Below are 22,910 nucleotides of genomic sequence, written 5' to 3'. Positions count from 1 at the left end.
TGCTGCTGTCGAAGCCATGTTCATATGTGCCACTTGGGCGCTATCAAAGTCATCTGCATTTGTATGCACAAATTACTATATCAGCAGGTCCACCTAGACAAGATAGGTTGGACAAACAATGAGAGAAGAAAATAACGGGACCAACGGTCCTGGAGGGACATGAGAGCTTGGGAAGTAGGGGAAGGGAGGAGGTGTTGGCCAACCCAGGGACAAGGGAACAGCAAGTGGTTCAAAACCAGAGGAGGGAGGGGAGGGGAGGACTGGTAGGGAGTGACCAATGGCAAGGTAACTGAGAGGAATTACTGAAACCAGAATGAAGGCTGAACATGGTAGTGGGACAGGAGGAAAGCGAAAGGAAATAGAGGAAAGGAGTAGGAGGCAAAGGGCATACAGAGAAGCCTAAATACAGACATGTACATATGATACTTTGCTTTTTTAATGATACTATCATTAACTTCGCCAACGATATAGAATTTGAAACACTGTTGAGAAAGGGAACGTATTCATGTATAGGGTATCTTTTAGAGTACAATCCATGAATTGTTGATTTGCACAGATTAAAAAATTATGTGACTAGACACTAGTTACGCAAGCAACAAGGGTTGGAGATAGGAAAAAACTTTTTCATAACGCTCACACAGAGAGCCAGAGCTATGCCTGCTGTACTGAGACAGGTCATAAAAAAAGCAAAGATAACATGAAAATAGCAAATATGTTGTAGTTTTGTTTTGTCATTTATTAGGTACCCTCAAAGCAAGAGCTGCTGCATAGACCACCAAGAAATGGATAGAAACTGGCTCAAAAGTGCCTGATTGGGAACAAAATACTGGGCGTATTCTCTCCTGGGGGCCTACATAACAATGTTAAAACATTTTTCCCAATAAAGGCTGTCTACCTGTGTTACTCACCAACAAAATTGAAATCACCTTCTCTTAGACAGGCGTGTCCTCCCTGCCACCATGCCACATCTTCCGATTGACAAGACCGTGACTCATGTTGGGCGTTTCTTAGCCTCCAAGTGGCATCATTGGACGTCCATAAAAATGAACAAACTTGTCTTAAATGTCTAGATCAGCAGTTCTCAACCTGTGTGTCACGAACCTTTTGGTGGCCAAATGACCCTTTCACAGGGGTTGCCCAATTCATAACAGTAGCAAAATTACAGCTAGGAAGTAGCAATGAAAATAATCTTATAGTTGGGGGGTCACCACAACACAAGGAACTGTATTAAAAGGTTGCAGCATTAGGAGATTTGAGAACCACTGGTCTAGATTGTTCCTTAGAAGCTCGAATGGATGGACATTGTTTCACATTCTTTAGATAGGTTTTCAAGAGGTATCACTCCCTGGAGAAAGACATCATGTTTTGTGGTAGGGTTTGTGTTCACTTAGACAAGCCAGGGTCCTCAGTAATTTGGCAGTAACCCCCTTTGATGTGAGCTAACATAATGTAACCAACTCCATGGCTGGGTCTAAAATGATGTAATAAATTCTGGGAGCAGCCAGCAGTCGTGCTAAAGAGCGACCCTCTTGATTAGTCACAGACTTGTAAAAATTGGAAGAAAGACTCTTTAAGGCAGTGGTTCTCAACCTTCCTAATTCTGCAACCCTTTCATGAAGTGCCTCATGTTGTGGTGACCCCCAACCATAACATTTTCTTTGCTACATCATAACTGTAATTTTGCTCCTGTTATGAATCATAATATAAATATCTGATAATCGGTATGTATTTTCATTGTTACAAATTGAACATAATTAAAGTATAGTGATTAATCACAAAAAAGATGTAATTCTATATTTTGAAATATTTATTTCTAATTACAAATAAGTGAAATTTTGTCTTGAAGCATGTTGTAGGATGGGTAACAGTCTTCACGCCAGGTACTCATATGTGGGCATATCTGCATGTGGGCGGACCCACCTGGAGACGGATAGAGGATGGTGTCTCGGTTCCTAAGACTATCGGAAATATGTGTTTTCCGATGGTTGTAGATGACCCCTGTGAAAGGGTTGTTTGACCCCAAAGGGGTCACAACCCACAAGTTGAGAACTGCTGCTTTAGGAGTATAGCCTTCTCCTTTTTAAGCAGACTGTGGGAAAGCTTGTCACTTCTATTGGGTCTAAATGCTACAACTGCTTCATGGACCCTGTCATATTTCCTGCCAAACCCAGGATTCATCAGTGGACTGCCAATCTAGGTCAACTTTGCTGCATGAGTTAGGAGAAGCCTCTCTAGCTTAACATCTGGCCCATGGACTTGAACTGTACTTACTCAAATCTACACCAATGTAAACCAAAGCCATTTCTTAATATAAATCTATCTATGTATTTATCTATTATCTAGATATCATTTTATCTATCTATCAATCTATCACTGGTTTTGCATTTCTTGAGTAGCCAGCCTAACACATTTGGTAAAGTAGGTCAAAACAAAAGAAGGCCCTCAATGAGATGAATTGAGTTTCTGCCGACAATAGGCTCAAACCAGCAGCAATTGTGAATCTGTCACAGGAATGGTGTGTTAGCCTACGTCGATTAGAGAAACAAATTCAGAGACACTCGTATGTGCACAGGAAAGAGATTTTTTTTGAATTTATTATTAGTTTTTTAAATTTATTTTAACAATTTATTGGGGCTCATACAATTCTTTTCACAGTTCATACATATACATACATCAATTGTATAAAGCACATCTGTACAGTCTTTGCCCTAATCATTTTTTTTCTCTTTCCTTCTTTTACATTTTATTAGGGACTCATACAACTCTTACCACAATCCATACATATACATACATCAATTGTATAAAGCACATCCATACATTCCCTGCCCCAATCATTCTCAAGGCATTTGCTCTCCAATTAAGCCCCTTGCATCAGGTCCTCTTTTTTTTCCCCCTCCCTCCCCATTCCCCCCTCCTTCATGTGCCCTTGGTAATTTATACATCGTTATTTTGTCATATCTTGCCCTATCCGGAGTCTCCCTTCCCCCCTTCTCTGCTGTCAGGAAAGAGATTTTATAAAAAAAATAATTGTATATTAAGAAAACACCCCAGCCCAGTCTAGATCAAGCCCATAAGTCCAATATTAGCCCATATGTCTGATAATAAATTATGAAATATTCATAAATTCCTTTTCAGACTCATACAGCACGTGCAATGGTGCAGAATTCAGAAGATCACATGCCAGTGGGTGAAATGTCTTGTGGATCCAGTGGCAGTGGAAGCATCTCAGCACCTGCATGATGCTCCTCCAGCTCTTTGAGTGTGGCTCCCCATGGCTTATCAACAGTAACGTGAAACAGAGAGAGTGCATGGCCTCCATCTCAGGAGAAAGAGAGGAAGTTCCCAGAATCCTTATGAGAAGGCCACACCTACCAAGATGCATAATCAGGCAGTGACTTGATTGACAGGCTAGACTCCGCCCCTTCACTCTCATTTATCAAGTTGACATGAAATTGTGTAACTACCACTACAGGGTGCTGTTTAGTTCTGTTACAATCTATAGGATTGTTACACATGTAGCATTGCTGTGAGACCAAATTAACACCACATGCTAGAAACAAGGTTTCTCTGACTCATATTTTTACTGAAACTGGTTTTTGTTTCATGGATACCAATATCCTCATATATGGTATTGTCTCTGAAGATATCTGACTCTTCTTTCTCTTTCAGTTCCTTGTGTCATCAAATTACTCATCTTAGTCCATCTTGTTCGAATATCTTGTAAAGGTTTGGCTGATGTGCTAAGGTGACATATTACGATGGATCCCTTTGCCGCTGTGTGGGTCTTTCCCCCTAATATATATTTTTTAATTCTTCAGCTAAGACAGTAGAAGAGATGATTTATTGTGCTCATTACATTGAGCCACACCTGATAACAGAACTAGTCTGTTATGTCATAGGTCCAGCGCCAAGGATCAGAATTGGACTGGTTAGGGTCTCTCGGTGCTTATGGTGATCGAATGGCCAGGGAAGTTGGAAATTCATAGACAGTCATATGCATTCAACAACTTGTGCCCATGTCCTGGCCTCAGGCATTCCATACCCTACAGCTGTGACTTCTGAGGGTACATATGGTCGCTTTACTTGGACCTCTGCCTCATCTTTCTTCTCTGTGCTTCAGTCGGTTCATTCTCTTCTTCTTCCACTTGCCTCTTATGGTTTGGAGGTTTCTAACAAGAAACCTAGTCATTTCTACTGAATGGGAATGCTCAGTGAGAGAGAGGAATACAAGGATAATAAGCAAACAAAAAGACAAGTACGTGGCTCCCTGCCTGCAGAAGAGGGAAAGTTTTACTTGGGTATCAAACCAATTTACTATGCATGCTGACTACATGCCAGTCAGTGATGCTTTGCTTATTTTGTGTCGTTCACTATTGTCAGAATTATCACAATTTTCTACTCTGCAAAGTTCTTAGGCTTCTATATATACATAAGAGTTATACTATAACTAATAAATCATTCACTTTTCTTATAGTGTAGCTGTTAGGTTTGTATTAAAGTCAAAACACAATGCTAGTCAGCTTATGTTCTAGGAGGTGTGGTAAAGTCTTGATTGGCTTCATTGCCTATTTATCTTGATGATATTACAGTCGACACCCTGTTCTTCATATTTGTTTACTTTGGACTTCAATCTCCAAGATTTTCTTTGAAGTCTAAAGTGGTTTTCTTCAGCATGGATTTTGGGCTTGGGTTTTGCTCTGCTCTTTCATTTCTCAATCAAACTAATACAATCCACTTCTTATTGTCCAGAAATGCCTCAAAACATCGAATCTGTTTATGATACCCTTTCTTATTTTATAATACTGTGTTAGATTTCTTCTTTGATCTTTAAGGGATATGAGGCATAAAGAGAAGTAACTATATATGTTTTCCTGGCATATCAATGTTCTAATGTTGATATGTAACATAGTATACTTAGATCAGACCAAATATGAGGACATAACCCCCACCACACACACAAATACAGTCCATTACCACTGAGTCTAATCTTGCTCCTAGCTTTCCAAAGTTTTACATCGTTGCAGGAGCAGACTGCCACTTCTTCCTCCCAACTGGCGACGTGGGGGTTGGGTGAGGGAGAGGGGAGGGTGCAGGTGCAGAGGTGTGTCTGACAGTGGAGCAATGGAGGACTGTCAACAAAATGCCTTGATTCTACTATGGAGCAGGTGGGGTCACATGAGTTAGAATCAACTTAAAGGCAACTGGGTTGACTTTAGAATGTTATATATATATATATATATATATATATATATATCTCAAATGAAAATATATCTAGAACATGAGGAAATTTCCCAATATTCAAAAGTCAAGGAGTAGTTGAATGGAAAACTCTGACTAGGATGAGATAGTACACATTTGCCCTACAGAAACCCTCTGAGGTGACCTTGGGCCTCTACTCAAGCATTCCCTCAATGCATGAATACTTTCTTTTATTAAATTGGCACTCTACGATGCTCACCCTCCCGACACAACTACCGAGGCCAAAACGGGTGAACAAGTAAATGTGGTGAAGAAAGCTGATGGTGCCCGGCTATCAAAAGAGATAGTGTCTGGGGTCTTGAAGGCTTGAAGATAAACAAGCGGCCATCTAGCTCAGAAGCAACAAAGTCCACATGGAAGAACACACCAGCCTGTGGGATCACGTGGTCCCAAAGGGATCAGTTATCAGGCATCAAAGAACCAAAAATCATATCATTGGGTACACACCTCCATGATACGATCACTGAGAACAAACAGGTGCATAAGCAAATGTGGCGAAGAAAACTGATGGTGCTTGGCTATCAAAAGAGATAGTGTCTGGGGTCTTAAAGGCTTGACAGTGAACAAGTGGCCATCTAGCTCAGAAGCAACAAAGCCCACATGGAAGAAGCATACCAGCCTGTGCGATCACGAGGTGCCAAAGGGACCAGGTGTAAGTCATCATATATATATATATATATATATATATATATATATATATATATATATATATATATATATATATATAATATATATATATATTTATACAATAGTGAATGAAGGGGGAAGTGCAGAGTGGAGACCCAAAGCCCATGTGTCGGCCACTGGAGATCCCCTCACAGAGGGGTTTAGGAGAGGAGATGGGTCAGTCAGGGTGTGATGTAGTACCGATGAAGAACACAGCCTTGCCTCAGATCCTGGATGCTTCCTCCCCCCAACTACCATGATCCGAATTCTACCTTGTAGGACTGGATAGGGCAGAGGTTGTACACTGGTGCATATGGAAACTAGAGGCACAGGGAATCCAGGGTAGATGATACCTTCAGGATCAGGGGTGTGAGGGGCATTACTGGGAGAGTAGAGGGTGAGTGGCTTGGAAAGGGGGAACCGATTACAAGGATCCACATGTGACCTCCTCATTGGGAGACGGACGACAGAAAAGCGGGTGAAGGAAGATGCCGGATAGGGCAAGATATCACAAAATAACAATCTATAAATTATCAAGGGCTCATGAGGGAGGGGGGAGCGGGGAGGGAGGGGGGAAAAAGAGGACCAGATGCAAAGGGCTTAAGTGGAGAGCAAATGCTTTGAAAATGATTAGGGCAAAGAATGTACAAATGTGCTTTATACAATTGATGTATGTATATGTATGAGCCCTTAATAAAATGTAAAAATAAATAAATAAATAAATGATATATACAAAAATAAATAAATAAACCCTCTGAGGCTCCGGACTTGCAAGGTAGAAAGTAATGAGACGTGAGGTTCTCTTGGTCCACTACCCAAGACCACACAGGCAGGCACCTGTTTCCATATCCACACATGCACACCCTCTTCTTAAAAAATGACCAAAAATTTGCCCGCTGCAGAATTTGAACCAGAGAAATTCTAGATTTCAGAATATTACATTGATGGATGGCTGTAGGGAGGACCCCTGGTGGTGGTGTTGGGCAGTAATTGGACTGTGAGGGTGGCAGTTCAAAACCACCAGCCAATTCACAGGCGAGAGATGAAGTGCTACTCCTGGTTTCGTTTTGGTATTGAAGCACTCCCTGGTTGGTGAAAACAGTTAATGTCCTCAGCAGTTAATGGAAAGGTTGGAGCCTTGAGTCTGTGCACAGGCACCTTAGAAGAAAGGCCTGCCAAGCTACTTTTGAAAAAATCACCCAATGTGAACTCTGAAGAGCACAGTTCTCATCTGACAAGCATGGCATCCCCACCACTTGGAATGGGGCTGAGAACACGGGGATAAAATGGGTTATTGTGAACCATAAACTCCCTCACTTTTTCTTCACACAGAATGCCAGTCATTGGGCATATTGGACACATTCTTGTGGGATTGAAGAAACAGAAAATCCTTGGATAAAAGATTCTAAAAAGAACCATTTTGATAGAAATTGCTTCATGTGCACATGAAAGTTGGACATTGAATAAGGGAAAATGAAGACGAATCAATGCAATGGAATTGTGGTGTTGGTAAAGAATATTCAAAGAACCATGGACTAATAAAAGGAGGAGCAATTCTTCTTTGGGCGAGCTACAGCCAGAATGCTTTTTAGAGGCAAGGATGCCGAGGCTGCCTGGAGAAGGGCATCATGCTTGGTGCAGTAGAGGGGCAAAGAGAGAGAGAGAGAGGTCTTTCATGAGATGGGGTGACTCAGGGCCTGCATCAGTGAGCTCCAGCATAGGAAGCAGTGTGAGGATGGCACAGGACTGCGCAGTATTACATTCTGTTTTGCATAGGGTCTCTGTCGATCAGAACCGACTTGATGGTACCTAACAACAACAACAGCAACAACAAAATCCCATTCTACAAACCAATCTCCTGTTTGAAGGCACTAAGCTTTCCTCATTCTGTGGGCTGGGAGGCAAGCCTTCCACCCTGCACCAAGGTCTCAGCATTGTTCTCTACTCTGCCTCATAGTCTTGTTTCAGCTCTTCTTTCTTGATGGTTGTGGAATTCCTCTGCTCCCACATCAGAAAGGATGCACTTTCATACCCAGTGGAATAGCAAAATTGACCAATCTCTGAATTAGAAACCTTTATACTTTATTTCTGTGTCATGCTGTCAGAGGGATGTTGGCTCAAAGCACAGGGTTCCAGAAAGTTGTTTACTTGTGTTTCAATGATTATGAAAGACATTTGACTGTGTGGACAATAATAAACTCTGGATAACCTTAAGAAGAATGGGAATTCCAGAACCCTTCAGTGTGCTCACAAGGAACATTTACATGGATTCAGAGGCGGATGTGAGAACAGAGCGATGGAAGAGCTGCATGGTTTAAAATCAGGAGGATGTGTAACAGAGTTGTGTTCTCTCACCATACTTATTCAAACTGTATGCTGAGGAGATTACCAGAGAAACTGGCTTCTATGAAGAAGAGTGAAGTAGTTAGCTTATTGTGCCAACCTGGCCGATAAACACATGTGGGGTTAATTGAAGGGCTGAGCGATAAATGGCTCAGTGAGCCTCGTCTTTCTAGTTCTCAGTCTCTTGCTTTGTGATGGTCAGACCAGAGTGCAGCTGTCTTATCCGTTCCCTGCTTTAACTGGCAAGGCTCACTTCTTGCAAGACATCCCCGAGGAGAAGCCACATGGACCTACCCTGATGCAGTCCTGGGTGCTAGAACAGTCATGTGGAGACCCCTGCCAGTGCTGAGATGTTTACACACTCACTGACTCATCCGTAGGACTCCATGATTCCTGTGCATTGAATCTCTTTGACCCAGAAGATCCACTGAGGAGAAGCAAGAGGAGAAATAAGAGCCAGAGCATGAGACAGAGAGCTGAACTTGCCAGCTCACAGATCAAGTCAACTTGAGTGCCTTTGGGAAGGAAAATCATAAAAGAGATCGGGTCTATGGCTTAGATAGAGACTGTTTGAAGTCTCAAGACTATGAACTTTAGTCATCCTTCATGTCTAGAACTAAAGTTATACTTGTGTTAGACTAATTGACCCTTTAAGATAAAAAGGCAGCATTATCCAAGGTCAAAAGGCTAGGAAAGGAGGAGGAGGGAAAAGAAGAAGCAGTGGGAGAAAGGCAATGGTAGATTGAGGGGGCTGACTTGAACGAGTTCAAACAAAATATGCATCAATTGCTAAATGTAAAACTGATAATCTCCTCTGTAAACCTTCACCTAAGTCACAATAAAAAGCAAAAAAAACAAAAACAAACAAACAACCCCCCCCACCCAATGTTGAATTCAGAGTCATGTCCATGCATGACTTAGTGAAGTTACTAAATGTAACATGTTGGCAGTTAAGTGGTTTCAATGTCAAGAATTTGCTCATTTTTTCTGGATATACCTAGAAATGTGGAGCAACGACTACATGGGTTCTAAATGAGAATTTTATTCTTGCAACTCTTGTGATTTTGAAGTAAGTTGATAAAATTTTGTGTTAGTCAATGGTGCAGCATCAGGAATCAATAAGGAGTAGGGATGAGAAGGCATCAGAGGAGAAAGAAGGAAATCAGAGAGAGAAGCAAAAAAAATAAGCACAGGAAGCCCTAGTACAGAGTTACCTTGAATGCTTACATTGAGAGGGTAAGAAACTACTGTTGTATCAGTTAGCAAGGGCATGCTAAACCACCCCTCAGGAAAAAAATAGCAGTCAAAAGACTGTGAGTTGGTCAACAAACAACAAAGTTAGTAGTTCAAACCCACCAGCAGCTCCAGGAGATAGATGAGGCTGTCGGCTCTCATAAAGATTTAGTCTCAGAATCCTACATGGGCAGTTCAATTCCATCCTATAAGATTGCTACGAACTGAATTGACTCGATGGCAGTGAGAATGAGAGTGCAGTTCTTCTCCTTTAGTTTGCATTTATCTATGGCTAATGATACTGCATGTTTTTTCCTGTGTTTATTTGCCACCTAAATATATTACTTATTGAAATATTCCTTCTTTGTTTTGTCCATGTCCCAAATGCTTTTTGATTGTTGAGTTTGAGCATTCTTTGTATATACTAACTGTTGCTCAGATACGTGGTTTGCAAACACCTTCTCCATTATACCTTGTATTTTTATTATGTCAACAGAAATTTTTCCAGGGAAAATATTTAAAATTTTCATGAAATCCAATTTAGAATATTTTTCTGTTATCAAAATTACATATTTGATATCAAATCCAATTTGTCCAGAAGCATTTGTTGAAAAACCTATCTATTTTCCATTTTTGTCAAAAAAGTCAGTTGGTCAAACATATGAAGAAATGATTGAGATAATTAATCATGAGAGAAAGGCAAATCAAAACACTTATGAGCTATCACCTCACAACAGCACTGACAGAAAATTAACAAATGCTGGAGAGGGAATTATTGAAACCCAAATGAAGGCTCAACATGACAGTGGGATGAGGAAAGTAAAAGGAAAAAGAGGAAAGAACTAGGAGTCAAAGGATATTTATAAAGGTCTAAATAAAGGCATGTATATATGTAAATATATTTATATATGAGGATAGGGAAATAGATCTATGTGCATATATTTATAGCTTTAGTATTAAGGTAGAAGATGGACATTGGGCCTCCACTCAAGTACTCCCTCAATGCAAGAACACATTGTTCTATTAAACTGACATTCCATGAAGCTCACCTTCCCAACACGATCACTGAAGACAAAAGGGTGAATAAGTAAATGAGGTGAAGAAAGATGATGGTGCCCGGCTAGCAAAAGATATAGCATCTGGGGTCTTAAAGGCTTGAAGGTCAACAAGCGGCCACCTAGCTCAGAAGCAACAAAGCCCACATGGCAGAAGCACACCAGCCTGTGTGACCATGAGGTGTCGAAGGGATCAGGTACCAGGCATCAAAGAACAAAAAATCAAATCATTGTGAATGAAGGGGAGTGTAGATTGGGGACCCAAGACCCATCTTTAGGCAAGTGGACATCCTTTTACAGAAGGGTTTTGGGGAGGAGGTGAGCCAGTAAGGGTACAATATAGCAATGATGAAACATACGTTCCTCTAGTTCCTAAATGCTTCCTCCCCGCCCACCCTCCACCCCACTCTAATGATCCTCATTCTACCTTACAAATCTAGCTAGACCAGAGGATGTACACTGGTACAGATAGGACTGGAAACACAGGGAATCCAGGATGGATGATCCCTTCAGGATCAGTGCTGAGAGTAGTGATACGGAGACAGTGGAGGGAGGGTGGGGTGGAAACGGGGAACTGATTAAAAGAATCCACATATCTCATCCCTGGGGGACGGACAACAGAAAAGTGGGTGAAGGAAGACATCGGACAGTATAAGATATGACAAAATAATTTATAAATTGTCAGGAGCTCATGAGGGAGGGGGAAAAATGAGGAGCCGATATCAAGGGCTCAAGTAGAAAGCAAATGTTTTGAGAATGATGATGGCAACAAACGTATGTGTTTGACACAATGGATGTATGTATGGATTGTGATTAGTTGTACGAGCCCCCAATACAATGATTTAAAAAAATTGGAACCATCATGCACTGCTGATGGGACTGTAAAACTGTACAACTGCTGTTGAAAGCAGTGTTATTAGGTGCAATTGAGTCGGTTCTGACCCATAAACATACCAGAACAAAACATTGTCTGATCCAGCGCCATCCTCACAATTGTTCCTGTGCCTGAGCTGGTTGTTGCCGTCGCGGAGTCACTCTTTCAATGGCTTCCTCTTTTTCACGGCCCTCCACTTTACTAAGCATGATGTCCTTCTCCAGGGACTGGTCTCTTTTGATATTTCCAAAGTATGTAAAAGAGCCTTACAATCCTTGCCTTTAAGGAATACTCTGGCTACACTTTTTCCAAGACAGATTGGTTTGTCCTTTTAGCAGTGTATTTTCAATATTCTTCTCCAACAACACAATTCTATTCCTCAATTTTCCCTATTCAATGTTCTACTTTCACGTCCATATGAGGCAGCTGAAAATACCATTGCTTGGGTCAGGCACACCTTAGTACTCAAAGTAACATCCTTGCTTTTCAATACACTATTTTGTGCAGCATATAGATCTAATTCAACCTCTCTTTTGATCTCTTAACTGTTTTGACGAGCATTGATTGTGGATCCAAGCAAGACAAAGTCCTTGACAACTTCAACTGTTTCTTCATTTATCATGATGTTACCTATTGGTCCAGTTGTGAGTTGGTCATATAACATTGTTATAATCCATACTGAAGACTGCAGTTCTTTATCTTCACCAGCAAGTGCTTCAAGTCCACCTCACTTTCAGCAAGTAAGGCTGTGTCATCTGCATATAGCAGTTTGTTAATAAACTTTCCTCTAATCCTCATGCCACATTTTTCTTCATAAAATCCATACATGATTTGCTTAGCATGCAGATTGAATAACTATAGTGAGAAGATACAACCCTAATGCACACCTTTTCTGATTTTGGTCATGCAATATTCCCTTGACCTGTTTTATAGTGTATGCACTTCGATAAATAAATGGGAATACAAATACCATGTGACTCACTAATACCTCTACTCAGTATATACTCTAAGGAAGTAAGGAACAAAGGACAAGCAAATACATGCACATTCATGTTCATCACACTGACTGTTCCCAATAACAAGATCATGGAGACAACCCAAATGCCCACCAATGGAGATGGGTAAACACTGGTACAGCCAATTGAATACACTCACCAATTGAATACTATGCATCACTAATAAATGATGGATCTATGAAATACTGCATGCCCTGGACAGGATTAGAGAACATTATGCTGAGTAAAGTTAGTCAATCATGAAGGACAAATATCGTATGAGACTACTGTTATAACAGAAAAAGAAAAGCAAGATAAATTTTCTCATATCAAAGGTATATATTTTGGTGGTTACCCAGCTGATAAGGAAGAGAAGGGAACAGAAGGGGAAGCAATAGGCTTGCAGGGGTCCTCAAACATTTTAAACAGGAGGCCAGTTCACTGTTCCTCAGACCTGTTGGAGGGCTATAGTTTTGTTTTTTAAACTATGAACAAATTCCTATGCACATTGCACATATTTTATTTTGAAGTAAAAAACAAATGGGGAAAAAACACCCGGCAGGAGGATAAAAGGCCGCATGTGGCTCACAGGCCGTAGTTTGAGGACGCCTGGAGAAGGTAGACCAGTGAAAATTTAGGTGACAGGGAAGAAAGAGGGAGAAAGAAAAAAGGGAGAGGTGACAGGAAAGCTATAGGGAGGTTAGTAAGGTGTTTAAATTGTTGAATGAAAGTATGTGTAAACTCTCACTGAATTTACTATAAAAAAAGACTGAGTTTAGAGCCATCTCCTGGAAGAAGCAGAGGACAAATCATTAGCAGACTGGTATTCCAATCCGTATCTCATACTTGTTTTCTAATCTAGAAAATTAAGATATTAGTTTAAAAGATAATAAAGAATTATGTGACAATACAACATAGCATTCATTCCCTCTATTGACTAACAGATTTAAAAACATACTAATGGGGTTTTTGCGGTAATTTTGTTTGTTGTATTATTGAAGCAGAGAGAAATAATATATACAACTACTGAAAACCATTAGAAGGCATAGGCTATTTAGAGAATGAAAAAGCACAGGGGTAGCTAATAGTCACAGGTTATAAGACTGACTTCTCAATAGATTTAACAAATGCAATAGAACTTGAGCAACAGAAAGATGACCACTTTATAAATATGCACTTTATAAAAGTAATTTGAAAAGTATTCAAAATAAAAGCTTTAAAATATTTGTTCAGCAAATAAAATTCTTTAACATTTTTATTAGTGTGGTAGATGGATTATGGAATATTCATATTCTTTACAATTTGGGTAAAATTATTGTGTGAGAACGTGTGAATAAAAGTGTATTTCACATTTGTTTGCATACCAAAATAACAAATACGTGTAAATCAGTCACTGTACAGGATGTATTAAAAAGTAAACATTCTTCTGCTGCTGCATTTCATATCACCACATTTAAGTAATCTTTACACCTGGTTCATGCTTGACCACCTCTTATGAAGCATACTGCACTTAAACAGCATTGTTCTTTTACAAGTTTGTTTCAGCAGTGAGAAAATAAACTCTGTGATCTTAAATTTGGCAATATTGTAGATCTCTTTCTAACCATACTTACAGATAACCTAAATAGTTCTACAGTAAGAATGCCATAACCTTCTTGAATATTCAGGGTTTTTGCAGTTTCAAAAATTATACTATTAAAACAAACCTTTTACATGTTTTCATATTTGGTGTTTATTCTTACAGGACATCATCATAAGAGTGGGGCTTGTAAGATTTAAAAGAATTCATTAAACATCATCACTAAATAGATACTTCATGTACCTGCTTAAAAAATTAAATAGGAATAGAAACAAAGTCTTAAATTACACATTAATTTATTTTATGGTTACTGAAAAAAAATGAGTAGCCTAAAATCCAATAAAGATACCAGCCCATGGGATTAGATTATAGTAAATGTCACAGTGTAATTAAGTACAGCAGTAATTATCTTGATATCCAATATCTAATAAAGTTCTTGGTGTACTTTAGGAATTACATTAAAATGTGTATAGAAGATTCTATGTTGCAGGCCTTTAAATTCCTGTTTAATAGTTTTAATCTGGAAATCGATACTTTATAGAATACACACACTATTAGAACATATTGACCTTCGTATGAAACTTAAAATGTGAAGAACACTGATGAAACCACTAGTAACTCTTCAGCAATGAAACAGAAAGAATGTTTAACTGAGTTTCCTAGAAAAGACTGAGACTTTTTATCCCTATGGGTAACCGTATTATGACAATAAGCCATCATTAGAATGTATGCTCCTGGAGGACAGCAGTTTTTAGTTTTCTCTGCTGTGTCCAGTGACTGGTGTATTATTTGGCAAAGGATAGTGACTGAATATACTAGAATTATATAGTCTAGTGACATATTGGCAGGCATGCCATTATATTAAATGAATCACCTCACATAAAAATCCTTATCTATTTCCCAAGTTTAGCTTACACATCTGCTCCTAGGAGCATCTTTCCATCACATCATAGCTTACCGTAGGTATAAAATTATGTCTGACTGAAATTTACACGCAAAACATAATGAAAGCCCCAAAAGAACATTGAATTCTGAGACCAAGATGAACACACACCCAATTGTTTAACAAGATTTGGTATTTTATAAATTTTTAAAAAGTGAACATGGGCCTCTGATGATCTGGATATTACAAGGAAAGTCAAAGTCCTGACTGATTTCCTAAGGCCTTTTCTAGCATTTTAATTCTACGAATGAAAATTAATACAAACTTATTACTTTATACATTTATTTTTTGCCAAGTAGCAATGAATAGTATATTTTTCCTTCAAAAATATGCAAGTCTATTAAAAGGTAAGGTGGTTTTCAATTACTTTGCATTACTTTTGTCCCAAGTATCTAATACAGCAAACCCTTCAAAAATGCAATAAACCCTATCAAATGTAAAAAGGTCCTTACCTTTCACATTTCTAAAAGCATAAAGTTAAAATGTTTCCATTTAAAAGTACTAATTTAACTTATTTGACATTACTGATATACAAATTGGAGGAATAAGAACCATCTAATTTAGGAATAAAGACCAACATTTCCAGAAAAGGGAGCATATATTAGAAAAAATATTAAAATTCTATTTACTTTTTGGAATTAAAACATGTATTGTTACTGAGTCACAAATGTTAAATGCATTTTGAAAAACTGCTTTTTGTTTTTAAAATTTATTTCTAAAAGTCACAGACAAAATTCAAAAAAGCAACACATTTATATTGATACATGCATGAGCAAAGAAAAAAAGCACAGGAACAAAAAAAGTGAATATAGTAAATTATGAATTAGTACAGTATTCCAGAAACAAGAATATCACTAGATAAGAATTTTATTTACCTCTGAAACCTATAATACGGGATGAGAAAAAAGGTTTAAGGTAGCCATTTCACTACTCACATTTTAATCAGTGATGACCAGAAGCTAAAGCAATTACAGACTAATAAACTTTTCCAACAAATGAAAGGCAAAACTTCTAATAATTCAGATGATATTTTAAGGTGATGTCCTTATTTAATTGCAGTTGGGGCAAGTCAAACCATAGAGAGCCCTTACAAAGACGAAGCACCAAACGACCAATTTGTTGACTTTACTTGTGCAGCTACCTTGAATTCTGTTTTGATTTGCTTTCCAGTAACATTCCTGTATAAATTATTTCAAGCAGAGGTTTTTAACATGGAACTTTCAGCTTTCTTTGGGAACTTGCCAACTGTTATAAGAACAGTTTAAGCAATGAGTACTTCAGAGCAATCCTAAACCGATGCTACAACTCTAAGATTCTGGTCCCTGAAAATTGAGCAGGGGCAAATACAAAAACTTTGTTAAAAACAAAACAAAACTTAAAGATGATAATGGATAAAATAACAATAGGCTCTCACACACTATCCTTCTAAGTTTTCACCCTGTAAAAAGTGATTACAATGTCCGTCAAGTTCGCTATATGCCCTGTATAATCAAGAAGAAACCAACAAGAAATTTAACACCTCAATAATCTAGTAACTATTTACTGTAAGCATATAGTGAAATTCCGGAAGACATACTATCATACTTTTGAGCACACACTATAAACAGGTAAGCATGTATTTAACAGTTTATAAATGAAACACTACAAACCTTGTTTATGCATACAACTTAAAAAATGGTGTGCGGGGGTTGCTATTTTTCCCAATAGCATAGTATCACTGTACAACACTGTAGTCAAGATTGAAAGCTCCTTTACACATTCACTAAACCTCCAAAGCAGTGTCTTTTCCACAATCCATGTCATCTAACATATGCCAACCATGGTTTCTTGTAATTTGTATGTCTGAAAGGGTGAAAATCACTGACATATATTTTTTAACTATAAGGCAAAAGTTAACATCACAAGTAATTAGTTTCCTAATTAGTAAAGAAACTTTATAAACTCCATTGGCTACATGGAAAAAGGTTTCTAAAGACATGATATAATAGGATGCCCCTAGTGTATAATAAGAACCTGAAGATATAGGAAACATGATCTAACCAGTAATAGAAAATCATGTATCAATGATACTTATTTTCTTAGCATCTTAGATTTTCATTTTCACCATCACAGTTCAATTTAGACATGGTTGCCTGCAAATTGTTTTCTACTGGAAAAGGACAGTGGGTTTTTCTGTTGATTTCATGATCGACTATGTGCTTTATAACCGACAGCACTATTCTAGGCATTACGCTACCTGAAAATGAGGATAAAAAAAATCAGATTATCCGTTTCTTGACAAGTGACTTTTCTTTTGGTGGGGGGATTAAATAACAAAATAAAAAACGAGATGGCTACTCTCGACAACATAAACTAGGAACTAAAGTATGTAACTTAGATATGGAATACTGCTTCCAAAAATATACCTTTCTCCTATTGACTTTGGCTTTTCGTTTGTAGTAAAATGAACTAAACATAACTCCAAGTCTCAATCACTTGTTTTCAACAGCAATATATTTTCCCCCCAAAGAACTCATTTAAAGCTCTAATCAGTTTATTTTAAAAAATATAATTTAGGTATCTGCTATAGAAGACTTAACTGAACTAAGCTACTTTGATGACCATACAGGATACTGTGGTTCAGAGAGCTAATTTCCTGAACATGGTTGACCTTTTCCTGACTGTAACTTCAAAGCAGCACTACGTATCATTCTCCCTCCCGTAATAGTTACGCAGGATTACTGTCAATTTCTGGAAGTTTTTTTTTTTTTTTTTACCACCTAAAACCTTATACCACCAGATGCAAAGTAGGTAAGAAATAAGTAAATTAAGTATTATACAAACATATGCAAAATTAAAGTATAACTTCTGTATTACTGACAGCCAAAGAGTATTTACTAATTTTCTGTGAAAAATATGAAACCAAGTAATAAAATGTCTACCTTGCCAATCTTGGGTTCTTCTATTATCAAGATCTTAAAAAAGTTTGCAAACCCAAGATGATGCATAAAAGATATGGTTAATTTATTAGAGACTAAAATCTTGTCACTGCAACAATTCCCATCTTTTGGCACTGACATTACGAGAAAGATTTTAGTCTTTTGGTCACTTGAAGCTGCTGCTAGATAGGCATTTCAAAAAGGAAAAAAAGGTGGGGGGGAATTGAAGGATATATTATCATATACAAGCAAAGCAGTTTGAAATAGATGAGTCATTTCTGCAAGGGATTTGAAAATATACGAAGTTCGCTCTCATTCCTTTCGTTTTGAAGAGACTCCTCTAAGAAGAAATACTCCTTTAAGTTACTGTGAATGGTGTTGCCTGGCAGCAGTTTCAATTTCCTAGGCTAACCTTCAATCCGAATAACCTCACAAGGAATACTCATACATGGCAAAAGGGTAAAATAGCAGGGCAGTTCTTCCATGCACATTTCAGGAGAAAAACCATCAATTTTAAAAGATAACTGTCAGGTTTCAAGTATCCTAATACATTCTAAAGCTAAGTTTTACTTTATACCATTGGTGATTAAAAATAACAATAAGTCTTGCTGTGATGTGTTTTGCTTTCCCCTGCAGCTATATACACATTGCAAAACTATTCTGCATCACATGATTTTAATGAAATAAATATAAAAATGAGCCACACAATTAACACATAACTTTAATACTCCACATTATTGATCTTGATCATAATGGTGGTAACCTCCTAGTCAACAATCTTGCGAGTTGAGGAGCTGATTCTCATTCTCATATCCGTCAGGCAGATATGCTCTTCTCAGCTGGTCTGACTTGGGTATGGAGCCTCCATTCTTCACATGGCGGGACAGGAAAGCACGAACAGCTGGGTGGTCAGCCTTCTCGAGTGGGATGTTGGCTTCCAGGCACATTTTCACAAAGTCCTGGATAACACTGACTTTCTCTGTTTGTGCAGTACTGTTGCACTGAAGCGATGCACTCAGAGGCCTCTGCTTCTTTCTCACATTCTGTTCTTCAAATTCTGCCTTCCTCTTAGTATGAGTCTTGGACTTGAGGTGGTCACTAATGGCAGACTTGCGAACATGATTCAGAACCACATTGCAAGAAGTGCAGAAGAGCTTTCCTCCATCTTCATGCAGCTCACCTCCAAACTCAGTGACTCGATCCAAGGGAGTCACATACAAAGCAGTCTTAGAACGGTTTCGAGCAGGTGGGGCTGTTACTACAAATCGTTCCATTCTGACTTTGAATAAGGATCCTTCAAGATAGGAGAAACAAGAATCAGTGTTGTTAACAACAGTTCCTGTTCGAAATGATTAATAATAATAGAAGGTATGAAAATGTAGATTAAAAACTTAATTTAAACTAGAATTTATATCAATCTACATTGTAAATTATCTGGAATAGCTAAAACCCCAGAGAACCAACTCACTATTGTGGAGTCCATTCTAACTCAGAGGGACCTGAGAGGGCAGAGTAAAACTGCCCCTGTAGGTTTCAGAGGCTGGAAATCTTTACCGGGATAGACAGCCTCATCTTTCTCCCATGGAGGGACTGGTGGGTTCGAACTGCCTACCATATAGTAGACCAATGCTTAACTGGAAATGTCACTAGTACTTCTCCTGTAATATGTAAAGGCAAAAGCCATATAATGAACAAGTAGGCTTAGTCCTAGGTTTTTATTAAAATTCAAATAAACTAATTTTATGTGTAAAATTAAAATATTACACAAAGAATTCAAACCATATTAATATGAAAAAACTTAAAAAACAAAACAAACAACCCTTATTATGGAGCAGCATTTTAAGTGCTCATTATATTACTCAACCCACTGCTAACAAGTGGATTCCAACAAGTGACCCCATAGGGCAGAGATTAGAACTGCCCCTGTGGGTTTCTGAGACGAAAAATCTTTTTCCTTTAGGGTAGCTGGCAGAAATCGGATGTGCAAGGAACTTCCAAAATCTTGTGGAAAAAAAGTATGACGATAATAGGATTTTCCCACAAACTTAACCACCACCGCCCCCTCTGAAAAAAAAAAACCCAAAACAAAAACCAATAACCTTTCTGAAGCCCTTCATAAATTGAAGTATATAAAAGATTCCATTTCTTCACAATTCTGGGGCAAATGATTTTAGAATAAAATTTTGTAGGGAATTGTGTACATATAGACCAGACAGGTGGGTCATTAAACTGGCATAATTTTATATGAGGATGAACAGTATTTTCAAAACTTTTGTGTATACAAAAAGGTAAAAGATAAGAAAGAATTCAGACTAAATGCATTGAAACTTTAAAGTAAAATAAAAAGCTCAAAGTACAATTTTTTACTGTATGTGCACCTATGGTACGTTTCCTAAAAGGTGACGATCAAGATTGGAAAAATGCTGTAAAAAGACATCAGTTTTACATTAAGTATTAATTTGTTAATATTGATTCACTTGTTAACTAGCAAATTAGAACAAAGCAAAGAAGTCAGTATGGTACCTAGCATATACAAGATACTTAAAACGTTTTTATGGAGGATGTAAATAATAATCTTTATCACTTATTGAAACTTTTGATTTAACTCAGTAATTTAATACTTTCTGAATTTATCTAACAGTAAAAATTTCTGATCACAGGACTAAGTGCCAAATGCATTCATGCCACTGAAAACCTAAAATACTAACCATGTTAGTATGTGGCTCTCATTCAAAATCATTAGTGGGTCCCAGAAACAATGACTCTAAGCTACATTCTTATAGCTATTTAACTTAACAAGATTTAAGAAGTTAAAATATATTTGACAGAACTTAATATGTAACTCTATTCTCCACAAATACACTACAAATGTATGCTAAGTAAAGATTGGTGACTTGGATCCCTCCAGCGATGAGTTTAAACAAGGCTAGATGGCAATTGTTTTTTGCGGGCTTTTTTGGTTTATCGATGGTGGGTCAGGAAATCCTGTCGAAATGCTTTTGTAAAAATTATAGCCAAAAAAAGCTTATGAAGCCTTTTTTTTTTACATACATGGGTAACCATGATTTAGAATTCATTGGCGTGTTTGTTTTTACATGAAACTTCTCTCAAAAGAACTTAACTTTCCAACACTTGTGGATACCAAATATCCAGGGAATAACATTTCTCAGTAATTCTGTAAAGCAAGATCAACTCTTGTGTTCACAAAACACCTCACTGTCATTGAGTAGATTTTAACTCATAGCCACTCTTAGGACAGAATAGAATGGGTTTTCAAGGCTGCAACTCTTTGGACTGCTGGCATTACCAGTTCACAGCCCAATGTGTAAGCCACTACATCATCAGCACTTCTCTTTCATGTAGATAGGCACATCCTGTTTCTTTCCATGCATGTCTCTTATGTGCCAAATATTGGATTTACCATGGCAGGTAAAACAGAGATGATTCCTGTCTAATAGATAGTGAATTACTACTACATATACTTGTACTTAAAATGAACAGAATGTGTTTTAAACTAAGGTGAAGGTGAATCAAACAAGTATGATTATTAGCTATAAACCACTCAAGGAAAATATTAAATACTTCTGCCCAGTAGGAATTTCATCTTGCTACACGAAAAGTCTGCCTTAAAATGTTTTAGATATTAAGCTGTGAAACAAACAGGAACGTATTTCTTTGACTTGTAAAATATCCAATCCTTTGTGCTAATGTGAAAGGTTGGCACATACCAAAAACTTGTCACTTTCAAAGGGTTTTTTTTACATTACTGCAGAGACAATTAACCACCCGGTAGAGGATGCTGGAGTTTAGTCACAGAACCAAGTTGTATTTCAAAAAAAAAAAAAAAATTCTTTTTTAAAAACAAACAAGGATGTTAAAAAGTTAAGAGCAAGAATTAGCGAACAAAAGTGAAGCCAACACCTTATTGGATCACAGCAAAACTAATCAAAACGTTTATACATATATATATATACCGAATTAGTTTCCAGTTGTTTTCTCCTTGATACTTATAACTGAAGGGTCTCCTAGCAAAACCAGAGACGCACCAAACCCTGGAACTTTCCGCGTGTTCAAATCCGGAGACGCCTCCAGATCAGTTTTTCAACAAGTGGTGGTGGGGAAATAGTTTCTGGGCTTGCACCCTGTTTTCCCTGCGATACCGGAAAGTCATGCCTTTACTGCAAAACACGAAAAACACATGGAAAGAAAAAAAAAATGGGGACACAGTTGAGGGAGGGAAATAAGAGTGAATGAAGAGATGAACAACAACGTCAACACCCGCCACTAGACAGGTGTCTCCCAAACCGCTGCGGTCCACTAACTCCACACCCGAAGCCCGGTCTCAATGTCTGGTTCGCGGCCCCAAGCCGAGCTCCAGCTCCCTCGAGGTGCCCGCCCAACGGGGCACCTCCGCGCGCTCCCAAGGCCCGGGGGCTCGGGCGGGGAAGGGTTAGGCGGGCGCGGGACGTTCGCCGGCGCACGGACTCGCTCCTCGAGAGCCTACTTGCCGGCGCCTCACAGACCGGCCCCGCTAGCAGGGCAGGGCCAAGTCCCAGCGGCCCCAGGCCCGGGAACTCCAGGAGTTGGCGGTCGTCTCACGGGAGGAGGAGACGCCAGGCGGAGGCGGCCGCGGCCGCTGTCAGGTTTCCCGTCCCCTTCCTCTTCCTCCCGCCGACTACGGTGCCCGGCCCCGCCCCCAGCTCCTGCTCTGGGACGGAAGGCCCGGGACCTGGGGCCCGCACCAACGGCCGGGCCCACCCTCGGCCTCCCCAGCTCCTCGGTACCGTAGGATCGGGGTTGCAGCTAGGGAAGTGGACCAGACGCGGCCGGAAAGGAGACGAGAGACGACGAGCAATCAGCGACGAAGGAGGGCTAGTCGTAGTTGCCGTAGTCGTAATCGTCGTTGTCGCCGTCTCAGTCGCCGCCGCCGCCGCCGATGCCCAAACGAGCCCCGCGGCGGCCGCCGTGTCCCCAGCCGCGCCCCGTCCTCCTGCACCGCCTATGGCAGAGGCCGGTAGGTGGTCCTCAGTAACCGTCGAGCGGTA

At 39.1% G+C, this 22,910-nt stretch overlaps 1 protein-coding gene across 1 annotated transcript; it reads right to left on the bottom strand.

Moving 5' to 3' along the window:
* Nucleotides 1-13,667: 13,667 nt before the first annotated feature.
* CGGBP1 (CGG triplet repeat binding protein 1) lies at nt 13,668-22,867 on the bottom strand. Its single transcript, XM_075542449.1, has 3 exons — nt 22,650-22,867; nt 21,840-22,043; nt 13,668-19,159 (listed from the first exon to the last, which is right to left on the bottom strand). Exon 3 carries the CDS (start codon nt 19,137-19,139, stop codon nt 18,636-18,638), a length of 504 nt encoding a protein of 167 aa, XP_075398564.1. The 5' UTR covers nt 19,140-19,159; nt 21,840-22,043; nt 22,650-22,867; the 3' UTR covers nt 13,668-18,635.
* Nucleotides 22,868-22,910: the final 43 nt, after the last annotated feature.

The sequence above is a fragment of the Tenrec ecaudatus genome, chromosome 2 (genome assembly GCF_050624435.1).
Source record: "Tenrec ecaudatus isolate mTenEca1 chromosome 2, mTenEca1.hap1, whole genome shotgun sequence".
Classification (NCBI taxonomy): Eukaryota; Metazoa; Chordata; class Mammalia; order Afrosoricida; family Tenrecidae; genus Tenrec; species Tenrec ecaudatus.
The sequence above is the reverse complement of the archived record's forward strand: the minus strand, read 5'-3'. Positions and strand labels throughout refer to the sequence as shown.

Excerpts from the sequence above, each read along its gene's own strand:
- CGGBP1 (XM_075542449.1), bottom strand. The coding sequence starts at position 19,139 with ATGGAACGATTTGTAGTAACAGCCCCACCTGCTCGAAACCGTTCTAAG.